Source organism: Dipodomys spectabilis, unplaced genomic scaffold (genome assembly GCF_019054845.1).
Source record: "Dipodomys spectabilis isolate Male_0828 unplaced genomic scaffold, ASM1905484v1 ptg000138l, whole genome shotgun sequence".
In the NCBI taxonomy this organism is placed as follows: domain Eukaryota; kingdom Metazoa; phylum Chordata; class Mammalia; order Rodentia; family Heteromyidae; genus Dipodomys; species Dipodomys spectabilis.
The window spans coordinates 8,962,755-8,983,006 of record NW_024870815.1 but is presented as its reverse complement, the minus strand read 5'-3'; the positions used below and the strand labels follow the sequence as shown (position 1 = coordinate 8,983,006).

Sequence of the window (20,252 nt, the reverse complement as noted above, 5' to 3'; positions counted from 1 at the left end):
TGATAAATTGGTGGCATTTAAAGATTTCATTGCCTTTATTTTTCTCTTCCTCTCCCTCTCTCTCTCTCTCTGCCTCTTTCATTTAGGATTCAAGCTTTATTAGAGTCCATAAAGTGATAAAAGTCTTAAACTTCACAATGCAAGCTACCAATCTGCAGCTTTCTAATGTCTTTTTGAAAGCACTTAACCAGCTGCCTTTAGAGTACAACTTTGCAATGTATAGCAGAATCTTTGATGACTTTGGAACTCACTACTTCACCTCTGGCTCCCTGGGAGGTGTGTACGACCTTCTCTACCAGTTTAGCAGTGAGGAGCTAAAGAACTCAGGTATGTTTTCTTCCACTTTCATTTTTTTTTCAAATGGAATTATACTATACAAGTCTTTATTTCTCCTATTCCATTATTTTCGTTAGTTTATTAACATCTTTTTTTCTTGCCAAAATAAGATGGAGAGCAATCAAACTCTCAAATAAATGAAGTAACAATAAAACTTTAGAATGAACAAGAAACATTACAGATAACTTCTGTGGTTATGCATAGTATTTGGGTCTAAATTTCCTAACATCCAAACTATCCAGGAGGGTCACCTAAAAAAAGAAAGTACTCAGTAATACCTGAAGGAAAATAAAGGTCCTCTTGGAACTAAATTCTAAAATACAGCCAGGCACTGGTGGCTCACACCTGTAATCCTAGCTACTCAGGAGGCTGAGATCTGAGGTCCGGTTCAAAGCCAGCCAGGCAGGAAAGTACGTGAGACTCTTATCTCCAACTAATTAGATCAGTTGCAGTCATTTTCTTTTATGATTTTTGAGTGAAAGCCAAAGACATAAGATGGAAGTACAGGTAGAGACTTAACAAGAGCCTATGTCCATGGGAGCTAAGTATGCATTACTGGTGAAACTCAAAAAAAATAACTGCAAAGCACTGTTATGTGGGAAAAGATTCTACTGTTGGATTTTTGAGGAGTAGAACAGAAGTTTTTCTGTTTGTACATAGCAAGATAAACTAGATATCTTGTCTTCTTGCTTTTTGAAATTGCCAATATTATCATAATTTAGACATCTTTCTCTAAGTCTGCTTTTTTTTTTCTTTTTTCTGGTCCTGGGGCTTGAACTCAGGGCCTGGGCTCTGTCCCTGAGCCTCTCTGTGCTCAAGGCTAGCACTCTACTACTTGAGCCACTTCCAGTTTTTTCTGTTCCTGTGGTACTGAGGAATCAAACCCAGGGCTTGATGCATGCTAGGCAAGCACTCTTCCACTAAGTTATAAATCTATTTTTAAGACTCCTGTGTATAATGACTTAGGTCCTTTTGATTATCTGTCATTTATTCCTTGAGAAAAAAATTAGGAAATCATATAGTAACTGGGACCACACTGACATATGTATCTAAAGAATGAAACTAAATGAATTACTCTGTTCACCATTAAACCATTTTACAAAAGAAACTAGACATCTAAGGTACAATTACAGGCCATCCCTGGGGTCAAGAGAGTTTCAGTCTCTCTGTTCTTATATTTCTTGTGGCAAATGATATTGTTTTAATGGGGCTACTCTGAACACTTCTGAATTTTACGGAATCCTTGTGAAATATACTTTCAAAAATATAGTAAGCAAAAAGATTTATTTTTTTACCTAGTCTGTTTTCTAAAATCTAAAAGGTTTATGCTGTGACAGGTTGTCCACACTATCTCATGTTTCATTTTATTTTTCCTTCTCATTGGAGCAATGCATAATGATGAATTGATGTCTTCTGCCAGTGCAAATAGCATCAACACTAATGCTAAGCAGAAATAGTTGTGGAAGGGAAACCCCTGGCCATTGATTGAGTTTCATCCCATCCTTCAGATGAAATTATTTTGCTTACTTCTGCTACAGTCCAGACAATAGTTTCCTATCTAGTGAGCATACTCATCATGCATTCAGAACAAATCCTCTAAATGGTTAGAGATCAGATTGAAAAGGAGTGCTTCTTAAAACAACCAATATTTCAATAGTTGAAGCCCCACTACCCAAATGAAGAGTGACAGACTATACCTGCCCACTATCCCACTATTACATTCTCACCTTCTCTCTTTAAATTCTTTTTGTTAGAAAATCATCTTCTGTGCTGAACTTGAGGTGAAAACTTATTCATCCAGCTACTCATCTCTTCCTAGATAGGAAACTGAAAATAAATAGCATATATATATATATATATATATATATATATATATATATATAACTATATATATATATATGCTATATACATATGCTATATATATATATAGGGTCAAGAGAGTTTCAGTCTCATATATATCTATGTATACATTCACTGGATATACATGAAATTGGAAATAAACACCCATATATATCCATATATCCATATATATATATATATATATACTTTAACATGCTCACAGATTTTACATAGCATCTACATGTACAAAGATATATATTTGCTATATTCAATGACTTTGTTATTAATATTCATATATTCAGAATATCAAAATGGCCAGTAAATATACGCCTAAATATATGTATGTATAAATACATATATATATATCATTGAATCACAATAATAATATGGCTGTATACTTTCTTTTTTGTCGTCATGGGGCCTGAACTCTGGGCCTGGGCACTGTCCCTCAGCTCTTCAGCTCAAGGCTAGCGCTCTACCACTTGAGCCACAGTGCCACTTCCAGCTTTTTCTGCTTATGTTGTGCTGAGGGATTGAACCCAGGGCCTCAGGCATGCAAGGCAAGCGCTCTACCACTGAGCCACCTTCCCAGCCACGCTGTATACTTTTAATTGTGGTTAAAACCCAGCACATCATACAGAAACAAATGATTTTTTTTCTAATTGTATTTGTATTCTCTTTAAATAGTTGTACAACCGAGTCACCATGCAACGTGTCAATTCACCAGTACAATACATCTTGCTCAGTATCACGCCTTTCATCATTCTGCCCATCCCTCCTCAGTTTTCCCAGTTTCATAGGATATGCATTGAATATTATGACTGAATTCTCCCCTCCCCCCCCCCGTTCTCTCTCTTCTTCTGTCCTCTCCTTATACACACACCTCAAACCTCAGCTTCCTAGTATTATCCTGTAAGTTCGTTGTTCAAATTCCACCATTTGCGTTCTCCCCTGAATATACCAGACATCAGTTAATACATTTGTGTATATGTGCATATGACTCTGTATATATATCTACATATGCATCTATAAATAACAAGATGGAATTCTCCAATATGTGAACTTGCCTATTCTTGCATACTCTCTAGACAAACATACATTTTCCATCTTTCGATTTCATCTCCTTTTTCACATAAACTTAGATCATAGATTTCGCTTTTTATATACCTTAAGAAATAAGAATTCAACTCTTGTCATCAATTTTGGAGAAAAAAATGATTTGAATACTTCAGAATACTTTTTCTCCCTCGAAAAGAATAAAATTAACTTTGTTGTTTGCCTTCCTTGATTTATCCCTCTGTTGTTCAATGTCCCACAGTCACATTAAGGCTGTGACTGAAAACTGAGATTACTTCAGTGTGGAAGGTGAAAAGACTCTCAGAGTAACAGTGACAATAATAGCCAACTGAAATAAAATATTGAAGACTTAATTATTTTAAAATGACTGCTTAATTGTTCAATTTTAAACTCCTTTAGTTAGACATCTGCTCTTCATCTGAAGTACAGAAATAGTTGCCCCACTATTTCTCAGTATGGCATTCTGAGTAACACTATTCACTTGCTCAATCAGAAAAGCTAAGGATGCCACCAACATGCTGATCCCTGAACCACAGCAAGGGAACACGCAGATCAGAGAGATCAGGTACCACAGCATTAAGTATCTTCTCAGCTAATATAGGCAGAGTCCACGCAGCAAGGGGAAGAACATACAGTGGAATACAGAAAATTCAACAATGAAGCCCTCACTTTTCTTTTCTTTTTTTATACGACTGAAGTTTGAATTCATAGACTCACAGTTGCTAGGTTGGCAATCAATCACTTAATCCATGCCTCCATCTCAGCTTTTTGCTGCTTATTTTGGAAGCCTGGTCTGGCTTTAATCCTTATTCCTTCATATCTCGGCCTCTTGAGTAGCTAAGATTACAGAGGTGATCTACCAGCACCCAGAAAATCCCTGATATTTTCATCACAGTGCCCAATACCATAAGAGTTTCAACTTTCCTTAATGATTCCCATATAGGCCTCCGAGGATATGGTTAACTTGAATAATTTATTGTATTATAGTTGGTAACTGTTCATAAAAAAATTGAATTTTCCCTTAGACATAATAAAATGCACAGAAAAGGAATCATGTGAGATAGATGTATTGAATCGTTAGTATACCTAAACATCTGATTGATCCACTGATAACAAAATGAACCATATGTGTTCAACTAGATTGAAATAGCCCTCTTTTGTTAAAATCAAAGACACAAGGTAAACACGAGGGCTTCAAACCAGTGATTTTTTTTTACTCCCACCTAATAAACTAATAATACATGTTATCAAATATGTCAAACTGTCAAGGAAAGAAAAATAGAAGACAAACATAATTTCCTTCTACCAGCCTCATCTCTCAGCAATCTGAACCTTCAATTCCACTACAGTACCATATCCATCAGTGCCTCAAGCTCTGAAACACTCTGCCCGGCCCATTGTAACCTAAAAAAATCTAAGAATCAGTATTTCTCAAGGGACTTCGCTTTAAGAGCTGAGATTAACGTCTATATCACTTGTGTGCTTGCAGCTTTCAAGTATCAAAAGACCTGGACTCCAATTTTGATGTTTCTAGCCATGAGTCAGCTGGCTTACAGAGCTATTTATAAAAAAGAAAACATTGATTCGCTTCAGAGTATAGTACCTACAAATATCCTAGATTCAGTCCCCTGTACTGTGTTCTACTCAGACACAGATTTTGAGGTCACTGAGAATGACTACAGGCATTATGGTGGGAGTGACTCAGATATCAAAAGCTTCAACAAATGATGCCTGGGAATTTGGTAAAGAAACTCCTGAGTGATCAGTCAGGTATTCAGATCAGATGACCTGAGTCTCAGAGCAGGAGGGCTTTGACATGATGTATGACGCCGTGGAGAGTCGACCAATGGAAGCAGCACTGGGCAGCTGAGAGGATGTTAAACCTAGCGCCCATCCCTCACAAAAGGGAGACTGAGGCACTATCGCCTGCCTGGAAATGGAAACAATAAGGAAAGAGCATCAAATACATGCTTGAATTCAGCTAGTGAGATTGACTAACCAGGCAGGTTGTTGAGGATTTCACTGGTCTGCAAGTCCAAGTTTCTGAGATGAAAAGAAAAGGGTTGGCATTAGGAGCTGAGTGTGCAGGGAAGTCAAGTAGAAGAACCACAGAGAAATGTGAGAACGAGTGTGGAGGTGTGCAAAGATGACCAAGACCCACATTTCGGTTGAAGTAGACCCAACTGTGGCCCAGAAAGAAGGCCTTGCAGTGGGGAACAGAACAGAGCATGGTAAAACTTAAGAGATCCATTTCATCAAGTAGCCACCAGGAGCAGCCACAGGAAGAGAAGAGCTTCCTGGGCGGGTCACAGTGGCCTCCTAGGTACTTCTTTGGACCAGCGTTGAATGAGGAGATGGAGGGGACTCACACACAGTTGCAGATCATCTCAAGGGCTCTAAAGGGTTGAATCTGGAAGTAATGCTGCCCATGAAGGCTGAAGAGGGCAGACATTGATGGATGGTATCCAGCTCCCAAAAGTGATCAGAGCCTCCTGTGCATCTTCTTTGAAATGTTAATAGGCTTTGTTTGTCTTTCACATCCTAGGTTTAACAGAGGAAGAAACCCGAAACTGTGTCCGGATTGAAACAAAAAAACGTAGGATTTTTGGTAAGAAGAAAAAAGTAGAACACCGGTGCACCACCAACCGTCTATCAGAAAAACACGAAGGTAATTGTCTCATCTCAGCAGCCTGCCCCATGTGTCTTGTAGCCGCCAGTAATTTAAGTGCCATAGTGCACACAATTGTGGTATTTTTTAGCTGTTCATTATTTTAGTTATCTTCTAAATAACCTTGTGTGTTCTAAGGAGAAGATGCCAGTAAAATGTCGTTAGCAATTCCTTAAACGTAGGAATGGCTAAGATTTTTCTTTATCTTTTGCTTAGGCTGTTCAGTTTAATAAATGATGTATCGATTTATCTCCTGGGTAGAATTGAATAACAGAACTCATGAAGTAAATATGAGTATAAACTAGATATTCTCATTAAGATACTTACAAAGCAAGGATATGAACAAACAACTATTACTGACACATTCTGATAAGGATCTGGGAGAAATATTTCTTTCAAAGCACCTATGGAAATGCAATGTGCAGACAGCAACCCTAAGAACAAAATGCATCTGCTTTTGGGCAGAGAACTCCCTGTGAGCCTCAACACCTCTTGTACCCCCTCCCAGCACAAATGGTAGCCTTTTTCTTCGCAGCCTAATAGGATTGGTATTAAAATTAAACGATGTGGTTTCTTTTTGTGTGTGGAGGGGTCATGGGGCTTGAACTCTGGGCCCTCAGCTCTTCAGCTCAAGGCAAGTGCCGTACTACTTGAGCCACAGCACCACTTCCGGTTTTCTGGTGGTTTATTGGAGAGAAGAGTCTCATGGGCTTTCCTGCCTAGGCTGGCTTTGAACCACGATCCTCAGATTTCAGCCTCTTGAGTAGCTAGGATAACAGGTGTGAGCCAGGAGTGCCTGGCTAAATGATGTGGTTTCTACAGAGAGACTGGCATGGTGACCAGCCACTGGTGGTTCCCTTTGCTGTCCTTCTCCTGCCCCAATCTTGTTCATTAGCATTGCCCTCAACTAAGTCAACCAAGTCAGTACCTTGGATCTTGTCACTGATTTTATCTTCTTTCTAGCTTCCATATCTAGTAAGTGATAACAAACCTCTTCACCTCCTGAATACCTCTCCAAGTAGTTTCCTTTTCCTGGCCACAGGCACAACCTCCTCTCATTATTTCCAGCCTCAACTATCTGAGAAGCTTCCTCACTGGCTTCCTTGTTTATAGTTTCACCTTCTTCCAACTTAATCTGCATTTCTATCTCTGTGATACAAATTGTCTATGTAACATATCCTATACATAAAACCCTTGTCCTTTAAACATGCCACAGTTCCTGGAAGTTTGAAAGGATAAGCATTTGTCTCTTTTCTCTTCCTAGCTACCCATTTTCCAGTCTCCTAAACAAGTCTTCTCTCTCACTACTGTGAATACCTACTTTTTGTAAAATTCTCTTATTCCCTTATTTTGTCTGACTGCTGCTGATTCAGACCCCACCATGGGAAGTAGGAATGCAGAAACTTTCCGATTTTTAAGATTACATTCTCCTGAAGAAGGAAGGTGAGGAGCAAATAATAATGTACTATTTACTTTAATAATAAACAATGTAAAACAGTATCAGAGCATATACACAGGTATATACAGGTATCTGTGTCAAATATAAGAAAAAGAGTTGATGGAGAACTACATTCTTATAGCAAAAGAAGAAAAAGAAGGCAAAAAGGAGCACATGAGCATACAAAACAAATAATTTAGTAAAATAAATCATAGAATAGGATAGATTCTACATTGATTTGTTACTCAGTAGACTATTTTAGAGCATGAACTCAATAAATCAACAGTTCAGAGATAAAAAGTTTAAGTGTAATCAATAAAGGAAAAGAGATTTTTGAGGGTAAAGATAAAACAAACATTAATAAGCATCAGCATTATAATTAAAAACAAATCAGACATTGTAAGACAAAATACAATCTTCTGAAAATTAATAAAGTTAATCCCACATTAGAAAGAACTGAACAAATTATATTAAGCACAGAGAAAAATTCATATATTAAAAACATCTAATGAAAATAGAGTGACAAATACAATTTAATGCATAGGAATTTTAACGTCCAATAAATGAGAGAAAACTATATTTTCAAAAATTCAATATGACAACACATCCCTAAAATAAATTCAGAAAATTTTCTTGATTTTATATTCTTTATAAGTATACAACTTTATTGTAAATTCTGTCAAGTTTGCCAAATCCAAAGATTTTAAAGTGAATTCCCTAAGTATCTTGGTAGAAAACAACAAGCCAAGTACAAATTCTGGAAGGTCTCAGACATTTCCATAACAATCTTTACTGTAATGAAATGGGTTATATAGAAACTGTGTACTGTCCTCACAAGTTATAAGTAAACTATCCTATCAGTTAAAACAAAAAGAAAGGAAACAGAGCAATATCTCTGAAGGAGGTAAAAGTTCCTTAAGGAAACAACAAATATCTAGGATGAGAATGAGGAAAGGGGTGACATTGACCAAGATACATATCCATAAACTGACTTGTTAAGTGGCAGCTCCTTTATAGCACTACTTAAAGATAATAAAAAGAAAAGAAAAAATTAAAACTCAACAAAAAAGTCTTCATATGGAAATGTAACGGAAGACTTTGTTATGAAAGATTTCTAAGAATGCACATTCTTGAGCATTTACTGGGGGGAAAAAGAAAGTGATAATTGAAAATCATTTGCATATTGATAGCTAAGATTTTATTTTTCCTAACTGAAACTCAACAAATCTCTCAAATCCTCATTTCTTTGTGACTAAACTATACATTGCCAATGTAAAGTAACCAAGTTCTCATGAGTTTCAATTTTCAGTATCCTTTCCGGCCTCTTGGATGATCTAAATGAGCGTGTGCACTTGTATGTGAGTCTGTGCATGTGTGAACATGTATACAATGTTGGAGGGAGGTTCAAAGGCACTCGTGCAGAATGTTTCCCTTTGCCTTTGCTGCTCTCAGCAATGTCATTTCCCTACTTTGCTTCTTGTTCCTAAGCACCAGCAACTACTATTCATGCTAATGGACCTGCCTTGGCTTAGATTACTAGATCTTGAGTCTTCTTCATGCCAACCCACATCAGGTCCTTTCATGTCAGTGACCTTCCCTGAAAGCTCCCTTGCCCTCTTCAAGGTTAGGAAATTCCTGAGGCTTTTCTGTACACATCACAGCAAAGAATGGAGGCCACTAGAATCACCCAAGGGACCACTTGCTTGGCCGCCATGTTTGATATGACAAGTCTTAGCATTCACATTCTACTACTAGGAGAGCTGTGTATATACATGTATATGTGCTTCTATCAGTTTTCACTTTCCCTACCATCACTCCTAACATTCTTGATATATATATATATATATGTATGTATGTATGTATATATATATATATATATATACACGTTTTTTATTGTACAGATGGGTTATAGTTACATGAGTAAGGTAATGAGTATATTTCCTATTGAACATTGTTACCTCCTCCTTTGTTTTTCCCCTAATATCCCTTCTCTCCCCACCTCCCCAACTCCTCTTGCAATCCCCCCCTCCCCGGCCAAAGTTGCAAAGTTCATTTTCAACTAGTGTCTCGTACATCTCATTGTTACAATGGGTCAACCTGTATCCTTCTTTCAGCATTTTGTTATTTACCTTCCCCTCCCCAAATCAGAAAAATGTATATACAGGATGCAGGGCACCAGAATCAAATACAATGAAAACAGGGGTTATACCGTAGGGGAAGAACATACCAAAGAAACAAAAAAATCACACAGTACAAAAATTATTTTTTTGGTGGGTCATGGGGTTTGAACTCTGGACCTCAGCTCTTCAGCTCAAGGTGAGCACTCTATCACTTGAGCCACAGTACCACTTCCACTCCTAAGATTCTTCTCAAATGATAGAGAGAGACCTATGTCTGACTCAAGATTTCACTATGTCTAAGCCTTCATACTACTTCCCAATAGTCTCCATTCTCTCCACTGCTCAGAAGTCTTTTCTCCTTTTCCAAAGAAAAGTATTTCTCATGACATTATACATTTTTATTATTCTGTGGTTGATATTATATATTCTATGTTCTGAGTCCAAAAAAGTTCAACTATTGAAATTTAAATTTAAGAATTCTTTTCAGTTTTAAAACCCCAAGAATTTCTTTGCTCTCTCTAAAGAGCCTTGCCCTTGACACTGAAAACTATGGCTTTCAATCTATGATTTCTGGCTGGATTTACAAAATTGTACTCAAGAGTACAGAAGGCAAAATGTGATTCCTTTCTATCAGTGTTCTCTAACTCATGACTGTGCAGATGAAAAGCCCATTATGAAACTTGAATTACAAGAGGAATGGTAGGGGTTAAGAATCTTTGGGGGGGGGGGGCAGGTCAGTCATGGAGCTTGAACTCTGGACCTGGGTGCTGTCCCTCAGCTCTTCAGCTCAAGGCGAGCACCCTACCACTTGAGCCACAGTGCCACTACTGGTTTCTGGTAGTTAATTGGAGATAAGAGTCTCATGAACTTTCCTACCCAGGCTGGCTTTGAACCTCAATTCTCAGATCTCAGCCTCCTGAGTAACTAGGATTACAGATGTGAGCTGTGGTGCTCAGCGAGGTTAAGAATCTTAAAAAAAAACAACCTAGAAATGTTAATATTCTGATACTAATCCAATAAGTATAGAAATCAGTAATAAAGACACAGTGAGAAGAGATGAGAATGAAATCATTTAATATTAAAAAAACTAATACTGAATAAAGGGAACTGGATTGTCTCTTCCTGAATTGTTTAAATATGTAATATACTAGACATGCTGTACTGCAAAGCAACCAACGTTTTTAGTAGAAAATCCAGAAGCTTTACCCTGTCACCACTTCCATCATTATTTACAGTTAAGGATCAATGACCTCTCATCTGCTGTCACTGCAGCCTGTGTTTACAATATCATGCTGCTTACCACACCAGCTCCACCTCTTCCACTAAGATATACATAAGCAAATACAAGATGTTTACATAGTCTTTATGTTTTATGCATTTAGTATAATTCCAAGCACATTATTAATGTTTAATTGATGTTCTCCAATAAACACATTGAATGGTTGAAAGGAAAAATGAATAATTTAAGTTTTATTAAGTCTTGAATACATTCTAGACACTATGTGCCACATGTGTGTGAGGTTTTCATTCTCACAGTGACCTCCTGAATCTAGTACAATTACAATCCTTGTTTATGCACAGGAAGACAAAGATTGGCAATGTCAGTGAACAAATGAGTATTAGCAATTGGCTTAGGCATAAATTTGTGACGTAAAGCTGTGAAGACTTGTTTGGTCTATATTAAACAGAACTTGTATGCCTTGCTAAAATATTTGGACTTAATCCTATTAAAGGATTCTCACTACCCCATTTCCAATCTGCATGGTTTAAATAGGTGCTAAGTGTGAGTGAATTACATCTTTAGATTCAAGAACTCTGTGTAAAAGTGAAAGGGAACTTTGATGCTTTCTAACAACAAACTGGTATGATATGCAATTTCCCCACATAAATTACTTACCAATACACTGCTAAAGGAACAATATTTTGAAATCTGTAGATTTGGTGTTGACAGAACACTCTGCTAGAGACTTTGGAAAACAGTATAAATAAATAAATAAATAAATAAAAAGCTAAGTAGAGGAATAAAATGTCCTTAATGGATAGTATTATGCTTATGATGTATGAAACAGGTCGAGTATATATTAAGCTTACAAAGCTGACTGCCTGGCTTAAAATGTGTTGATGACTTATGTGACCAACATCAAGAGCTTAATCTTTCTTTGCTTTGGGCTCTTAAATGAAAACAATACTATTTATTTCACCTATATAGTATGAAAAATAACCTATGTCAATGTATTACATAAGTAGTATAGTATAAACAAAGTCTGTCCTATATTAAACACAAGTTCATATCAGAAATTATGATATACAATTAAAATATATAACATAGGAAAAGGCTAGCTGAAATTTAAAAATAATATTGAATCAACACTTGACCAAAAAATGTTTTGAGATATACAATGAACCAATAAAAAGGTGATCATCATAAAGGGGCACTGAGTAAATAACATTTAAGCTAGAGTTCTCATCTCAAAAACATGGAACATTTTTAGTAGATGTATGCTGGCAGGATGTGGAGACAAACTGATTGTAAGACACCAACTTGGGGGAAAATGGAAACTGACATGTCTACTAAAATAGAATATTTATAATAAACATAGACATATATGAACATCTTATCTATATATAAATATGTAGGTATACATGTATTTTTATAGCTTGATAATTGTACTCTGTGAATACCCAATAGATATATACACAAATATGTGGAGAAAATAATGTAAAAAAATACTTAGGAACAGACACAGAGCTTACACCTGTAATCCCAGATACTCAGGAGGCAGAAATAAGGAAGATCAAGGTTTGTGGTCAACCTGGACAAAAACAAAGACACCATCTTAATCAATAAGCTGTGTGTTATGGTACATGCCTGTGATTCCAGCTTCTCAGGAGGTATAAATAGAAGGTTAGCCTGAGGAAAAATGCAAGACCCTATTCGGTAAGTAACTAAAGCAAAAGGTGCTGAGGATCTGGATAGTAGAGTGCTTGCTTAACAATTGAGAGGCCTTGAATTCAAGCCAAAGACCAGAAAAAGAAATGTAAAGGTATGTTAGGTATACCAGGCATGATGGAGCATGCCTACAATACCAAGACTTAAGAGAAACAGGCAGCACATTTGTGGCCAGTCTAGCTCTATCTCAGGACTCAGTTTCAAATGAAATTAGAGCTCATGCTCACTATTTTTATCAGGATCCCAACCATGCCTATCATACCTAACCCTACTGATATCAATCTGTGTATGAACCATATGGTATCTGATAAATATAAGCTACCTGACAGTGCTGAGAATCAATCAGTTTACGACACACTGGCAGATTCTAACTTCTCTAATGTCTAAAGCTTTCTTCTTGTTTCCCTCTCTTTTCTTTTGCTTTCTTCCTGGACAGTATTTCACCCCCTTTTCTAATTATTCAGCATTATCTTTTGAATTTCTGAATAATAGAATCATGTCTAACTTTTCCTGTCATTCCAAAATAAGCACTAAAATAATGCTATTAACAAACATCATCCTGACACTTTTTCTCTTTAATTTCTCACTACAATTTCCTATTATTCAGTTACTACTCATAGTAATTAAAGTTGCCAATAGTTAATAGGAGTTTTTATTTTGAAATTTGTATAAAAATTTTGTAAGCTACCTCAGCATCAAATATCACTACCTCAAAAGAAACACTTTGCCAACTCTTAACTGGAAGTTTAAGTTTTTAATCCTCATATGTAATGCATTCTCTCTTCTCTTCTTATCTGCAACCAAAAGTTTCTAGTATGGTGGCTGATTAATTCAATATCAGAAACTATATAGCTTGTTTCACCCCATGGGCCCAAGATTTTGGCTTATGTAAGTGAAAAGCTGGGAGACTGGCAAATAGCAAAAGTCAAAGTAGTATTTGCCTCTGTATAACCATATGTTCTAGGACAAATTGCTTTCAGCCTCAGTATCTACATTTAAAATTCACACCTATGTCTCAAGGTTGTTGTAAGAATTATGTAAGATTTTTTAAAAAAAAGAATTATGTAAGATAATGGGTGTGATGTAGCCAGCAGATGCCACAGGCTTAGAAAATGGCCGTGCTGGCACCATTACCAGCATTTCTATTACTAAACTACAGACAGGAATGAGGAATTTTTTCATAGCTTGCTGGTGGGGGGGGGGGGGGCTGCATTATTAAATCATCTGCCTCTCTTTCTCCCTCTCCTCTGCAAGTAGGCTTTTCTTTAAAGTATGAATTTTCAGTTGAACTAAGTAGGTAATTTTCTTGAAACATTTTTCAGGTTCAATTTTGCAGGCAGCAGAGAAAGCCATATCACTGGTTCAAGGAGGCCGGAGCGAGTATGCAGCTGCTTTAGCATGGGAGAAAGGGAACTCTGGTCCCGAGGAGAAAGTCTTTTCTGAGTGGTTGGAATCAGTGAAGGAAAATCCCGCTGTGGTTGACTTTGAGGTAAGTTTACAAAATACCAAGGGCAAGAGAGTTGAAGCATTCCTTCTCTAGCAGCCCAAATTGCATTTCATATGATTCCTTTTCCATTTTCTTCTCAACTGATAAAAGAAATGCCTTTCTTTAGTATGCATGCCCAGCATACCTTTTTTAAAAGATCTTAAATTGAATATCTATTGCATTTGCTATCCAAACAAGCATTCTAATGCAATATGTAGAATTCCTAGCATGCATGAATACCTGGAGAGGGAATTTAATGAGTAAAATGGTTCAAGCTTGCTGGGAGTCCTATGCCTTATTCCATAGATACATTTACTTTCTGTGTTTTCCTTATAATTCTTTAGATGATGAATATTCCCATATCGTCATTTATTATTCTGTTGCGTATGCAGGATTTAGATCCATTTGCTTTCCTGTTCCGTCACCATTGACTCAATTGGCCAGTTTTGAATTTAGTGTGATTACATTCAAAATACTTTTTATTAACAAATACTTTGCCCACATATGAGTTACATACAGTTTAGAGTTGTGTTTACATGTAGTAACATAATGACATTTTAAAGTGCTCTAAGGAAACTATTGTGTTTCAATTAAATGAAGATAAAGGTGTTCAATCAGAATCATTTACATGCAACATGAAAAGATAATGAGTTCTATGGGTCATGGTAGGAAAATGAGACCTGGATGCCAACCTAGGCATTTTTCAATCATATGCTACAGAAGCTGGTCATTTCTTTGAGGTTTATAAAGCTAATAAAATTAAAAACTCTTTTATTAGTTATAACTCCATTATTTGTTATGATAATTCAATTCATCCAACTGGCAGACCCACATCTCCATTTTTTCCCACCCCACATTTTCTTAACTGGCTCTACAAAAGCCAATATTATCCTGGGAGGGTTGGAGAGAGAATAATGATGGCCTGTCTTCATCCTCTAAATTTTCTTGCCTGACTAAACTTAATATGGTTTTAGCAAGACATTAATGAGCTTTAATAACTCTTAGCCAACTATCTCAGTATTTTGATATATATGCAAGTGATATTTGACAAATAACATGATCAAGTCCAAGAAAACAATACCAGACATAAAAAATTCTTTCAAAGCAGAACCAAAGAGAAAACAAGTTCCATGCACATTGCATGCCTGTGGGTACAAAATTTTTCTCCACTGGCTCAACAGGCTGCTAAAGAAGAGTCTACGATAATCCCTTGGAAGCATGGAACTGTCCAAGGCATCTCTTTCATTCTATGATCTAGGCAGTGATGGTACAATATTGCCAAAGGGGATGTGACTGAGTTTCCTCTCTGTCATCTGCCCTTAGCTTGCCCCCATCATGGACCTGGTAAGAAACATCCCCTGTGCAGTGACCAAGCGGAATAACCTGAGGAAAGCTTTCCAAGAATACGCAGCCAAGTTTGACCCTTGCCAGTGTGCTCCATGCCCTAACAATGGCCGTCCCATGCTCTCTGGGACCGAGTGTGTGTGTGTGTGCCAGAGTGGTACCTACGGTGAGAACTGCGAGGAGCGCTCTCCAGACTTCAAGTCCAGTGAGTATCCACGGTGGGTTGTGAGGCATACACCTTTTCCTGCCTGGGTTTGTCCATTTAAATAAAACAAAGCTTAAGGCAACCTATTTCTTGTGCAAACTCACAAAATAAATAAATAAAGCTTGAAAGCTGTATGCTCTAGGGCCAGGAATAGGACTCGAAATTGGTAGAGTGTTTGCCCAGCAAACACCAGGCTCTGCACCCAAAAAATAAAACAATAAAAAAAAAATGGTAGACTCTGAAGTCCAACAACCTTGGTGTTAGTTTCCCTTGCAACTTACCAGTTACAGGACTTTGGCAAAAATATCTAACCTTTCCATGGTATAGTATGTTCATCCATAAAGTGGGCATGATACTCGTATTGACCCAAGGATTTTAAATGTGTATAGTTGTTCATATGTTTTTATGACAGGCAAATAAAGAATACCCAGCACAATGCCTGTAACCTTAAATAAAATATATTATCAAATCAACATACAATGTGTTGTTATGAAATGTATATGCATTATAATGTGGGAGAATGGCTTGGTAGGGAAAATCAACTCACTCCTAAAGTTATCATATGAAGCCAAGTGATGTTTATAATTGCCTCCAATTCTCCTTAGAAGAAGATGGAATATGGGAGAGAGGTCTGTGTTCTACTGTTTTTCAAAATATAATTAATATATAGTCTATATAAAAGATATGTGTATATATACCTATATACACCTATATATATATCTATATACTCATATATACAAATATAGAGAGAGATAAATATATAGAGATAAAGAGATCAGAATAGACACACACACACACACACACACACACATACACATATATATTTAGTGATGGTGAAAATTGGTACATGTGGCTATTTTATTCAGCCCAGGGAAACAGAAAAAGGAAATCAGATATGTATCAGACTTCCTCTACAAATAAATGTTTTGACTCTTCATATAACCATCTAGTATTTCACAAAGCAGGTCACACAGCAGAAATGCAAGGAAGCCATATTGCCCGGGCCCAAGGCCCAGTTTCCTCAGATGTATCATGACTGTGGGTGGCTCTGTTCCAGGTGCAGTAGATGGGAACTGGGGCTGCTGGTCTTCCTGGAGTGCATGCAATGCTGCTTATAAAAGATCAAGAACCAGAGAGTGCAATAACCCTGCCCCCCAACAAGGAGGGAGACGCTGTGAGGGGGAGGAGAGACAAGAGGAGGACTGCACGTTTTCAATCATGGAAAATATGTAAGGCTGGGTGTGAGGGGAAAATGGGACATTACTCCCACTAGCTTAGAGAGTTTGTATATTTATCACCTTACTGCTTCATAAAACAAATAATCCCGTTGCTAAAGAAATAATCATAAATTTGCATATGCCAACACAGCATATTAGTGAAGCATTGCATTTGTTTCTACCCTTATTTAAATGATGCCTCATCTTATGTATATACATACAAATGTACATATGTATGAATGTAAATGCGAATGCATATATTTATCTTTCCTTTTTAGTGGGCAGCCATGCATCAGTGATGAAGAAGAAATGAAAGAGGTAGATCTTCCTGAAATAGAAGCAGATTCAGGATGTCCTAAGCCAATGCTTCCAGAAAATGCGTTTATCTGGGTAAGCATCCCAATCTTCATGTATGATTTGAATTTCAAAAAGAAAAAAAAAAAAAAAAGCTTCGATTTGGATTAGTGAAAAAGAATGTGGAAAGTGTGGTGTTTCTTTTCATTAGCTATATTATTTTTCAATTTGGATAACTTTTTATTGGCTTAAAAAATACAAAGTAGGGCTGGGAAGGTGGCTCAGTGGTAGAGAGCTTGCCTTGCATGCCTGAGGCCCTGGGTTCGATTCCTCAGCACCACAGAAGCAAAAAGAAAAAAGCTGGAAGTGGCGCTGTGGCTCAAGTGGTAGAGCGCTAGCCTTGAGCTGAAGAGCTGAGGGACAGCGCCCAGGCCCAGAGTTCAGGCCTCACTACTGGACCCCCCCAAAAAAAAACAAAGTAATATCTGCAAATACTTAACCAGGTTTTTGTTTTGAATTCTCTGGACATGTCTTCATGCTTGGTTGTTAAACCAAAGGCAGCTTGTGGTCTGGCTACCAAACAAGCTTACAGGAATGGTATATTTGTATACTAGAGAACATCATTTCAGAATAATAAAGAATGAGTCAACTTATAAGAATCTGTATCTAAGATATGTCTGTTTATTTCTGAGTCTCTGTAAACTAATGCCCTTCTCTGAGGCATGTTCTCAAAGTCAGAAACCAGACATGGACATGATCATAGGAGGTATTGAATCGCTATTAGGTTAGAAATCTGCAAAACACTGAAACCATCAACATGTTTGTGCTAGCCTTTCAATTTCTTCTTTTTTTCACTAAACTACAATATATTTCCATGGGTTTTTTTAAAATCAAAATTGAGTATTTAATGCCAAACTGCCCTGTGGCTTTAAATATGAGTCTCCAGAGAGGTGCATAATGTTACAAACTGGTCACACAGGCATGCTCCTTGCCCATTCTTACCCATTTTGTATTTCTTAAACTTGCTAAGATCTTAAAATTAATCTAACTAATATTTATGTTGAACGATCAATAACACTCCATTCTCCAAAACTAGCATATAGCAGTTCATGAGCCCTAGTCGAAGCCAATGTGCTTTTCCTACTCATCTATCATCTGCCCACATTAAAAGTACCATAAATAAAGGCTTTCGGGGAGGAAATATTTTAGAAGGAGGTAATTTCATTTAATCTTTATTACAGAGGAGGGATTCTCAAAGGCTTATGAAAACACAGAGTACTGGTTTCTACTCCCAGTTTCTGAACGCCCCCAAACACCCATACCTGACAAGTTTCTAAATAGTACTGATGACACCAGCTCCGTCATTACCCAATAGGGAGTAAATTTTTTTCTACAACAGGGAGAAGGAGTCATAAACAATGCCCTGAAGGCCAAATCCAGTTTTCTATACTTTAAAAAAAAAGTAAGGATTTATTGAAACATATTCATATTCATTTGTTTACAGATTGTCTTTAGGGACTATTTTTCACACAATAATCACAGAAGAGAATAATTGTAACAGACACCTTATGACCCTGTAGTTTACTATCCAGCGGTTTTGTTGTTGTTGTTTTTTAGAAAAGATTTGCTAATTTCTATCTTAAAAAAATTAGTATAAGTAATTTTTCTAATTTGGGGAGGGGAAGAGAAATAACAAAATGCCAAAATAAGATACAGGTTGACCCATTGTAACAATGAGATGTACAAGACACTATGTGGAAAACAAACTTTACAACTGGGGACGGGGAGGAGTTGTGGAGGTGGGGAGGGAAGGGATAGTAGGGGGTAAACAAAGGAGGAGGTAACAAGGCTCAATAGGAAATGTACTCATTACCTTACTCATGTAACTGTAACCCCTCTGTACACAATTTTTTACAATTAAAAAAACATTAAAAATAGTATAAGAAGAAAGAGGAAAAATGTAGCTCATAACTTGAATAATGGCATTAATCTATTCATGAAGACAGAACCTCGGCATAATCGCCTTTTAGTACAATCACAAGGCCAATTCAATTTCAACACCAATTTTTGAGAAGACACTTAAACCATCACAATATGTCTTTATCTCCATAAGTAAATTCACTGCTTGTTTTATTTTTTAATTAAAAGCCAGATTTCTATCTGCCAAAAGGTATTACTTATCTTAAATTTTTCTAATGTGGACCTTCTGGAATTTTCAGTATTAAAATTTGTTCATACCTAACTCTCAGCTGAGCATTCATATTACTACACACAAAGTTACCTGCCAATGATAAGGACACAATTCCTGTCTCATAGGCAAGTGGCAATGACTTTAGAGATCCCTTGTTATTTAGTCTAGCAGATTGGTTGGTTTCAACTTGCTGATTCCAACACCCACTTGTAGCTTCATAAGAGAGCTAAAATAAATATTCAAGACATTAGGTATATATTAAAAACTATACACATCCAAGTAATACTTCTCATCAATCAATTTCCTTTTATTGTATTACTAGTCTCCCTTAAAAAGGATAGCTTGTGGCATGGGCATAGTTTCAAAGAGCTATTCAGGCCCTTGTAAACATTTGTGAAAGAGTGATCTGGTAGTGGCATTGCACTTCGATGTCAGGGACTAAGGAATGTGGTAAACACTGGACAAAGGGAAAGTTGTACAAGTTACCCCTAGAGCTGAAAGAACTACTAGTCCTGAAGCTGGAGAAGCCATTTGGTTTTCACAGAAGTGTTATGTTTGAGCTGGGTCTTAAGAGAAAGGTAGAGAGAAGGTGTGGAGGATAGATGACACCATCAAGTGAAGAAATCGAGACATGAAAAATATTAGGTTCAGGGCTGGGAAGGTGGCTCAGTGGTAGAGCGTTTGCCTTGCATGCCTGAGGCCCTGGGTTCGATTCCTCAGCACCACATAAGCAAAAAGAAAAAAGCCGGAACTGGCGCTGTGGCTCAAGTGGTAGAGCGCTAGCCTTGAGCTGAAGAGCTGAGGGACAGCGCCCAGGCCCAGAGTTCAGGCCCCACGACCAGACTCTCCCCCCCCAAAAAAGAAAAATATTAGGTTCAGAGAATGCTATGTAGCTTGTTTCACTAGAACAAAGGATAAAAGGAAGGTAAAAGAAGATAAAGCTAACATTTCAAACTAAGAGATGGAAAATTTAATCTTGAAAATTTTTACTAACTCCCCTATAAATGTTATTGTACCCCATTATCCACTAACTGGGGAAATGCATAATAATCAAGTTTATTAGAAACATTTTTGAGCAACATTTTAA

The 20,252-nt window shown here is 37.1% G+C and overlaps 1 protein-coding gene across 1 annotated transcript in view; it reads left to right on the top strand.

Annotated features, from left to right (window-relative positions):
* Positions 1 to 20,252, top strand: part of C6 (complement C6) — a 65,440-nt gene that overhangs the window by 28,273 nt on the left and 16,915 nt on the right. Inside the window, exons 7-12 of the mRNA XM_042690534.1 lie at positions 87 to 327; positions 5,798 to 5,920; positions 13,751 to 13,917; positions 15,238 to 15,463; positions 16,521 to 16,692; positions 16,959 to 17,070. Of these exons, the coding sequence (XP_042546468.1) occupies positions 87 to 327; positions 5,798 to 5,920; positions 13,751 to 13,917; positions 15,238 to 15,463; positions 16,521 to 16,692; positions 16,959 to 17,070 (1,041 nt within the window). The remainder of the gene's footprint in view (positions 1 to 86; positions 328 to 5,797; positions 5,921 to 13,750; positions 13,918 to 15,237; positions 15,464 to 16,520; positions 16,693 to 16,958; positions 17,071 to 20,252) is intronic.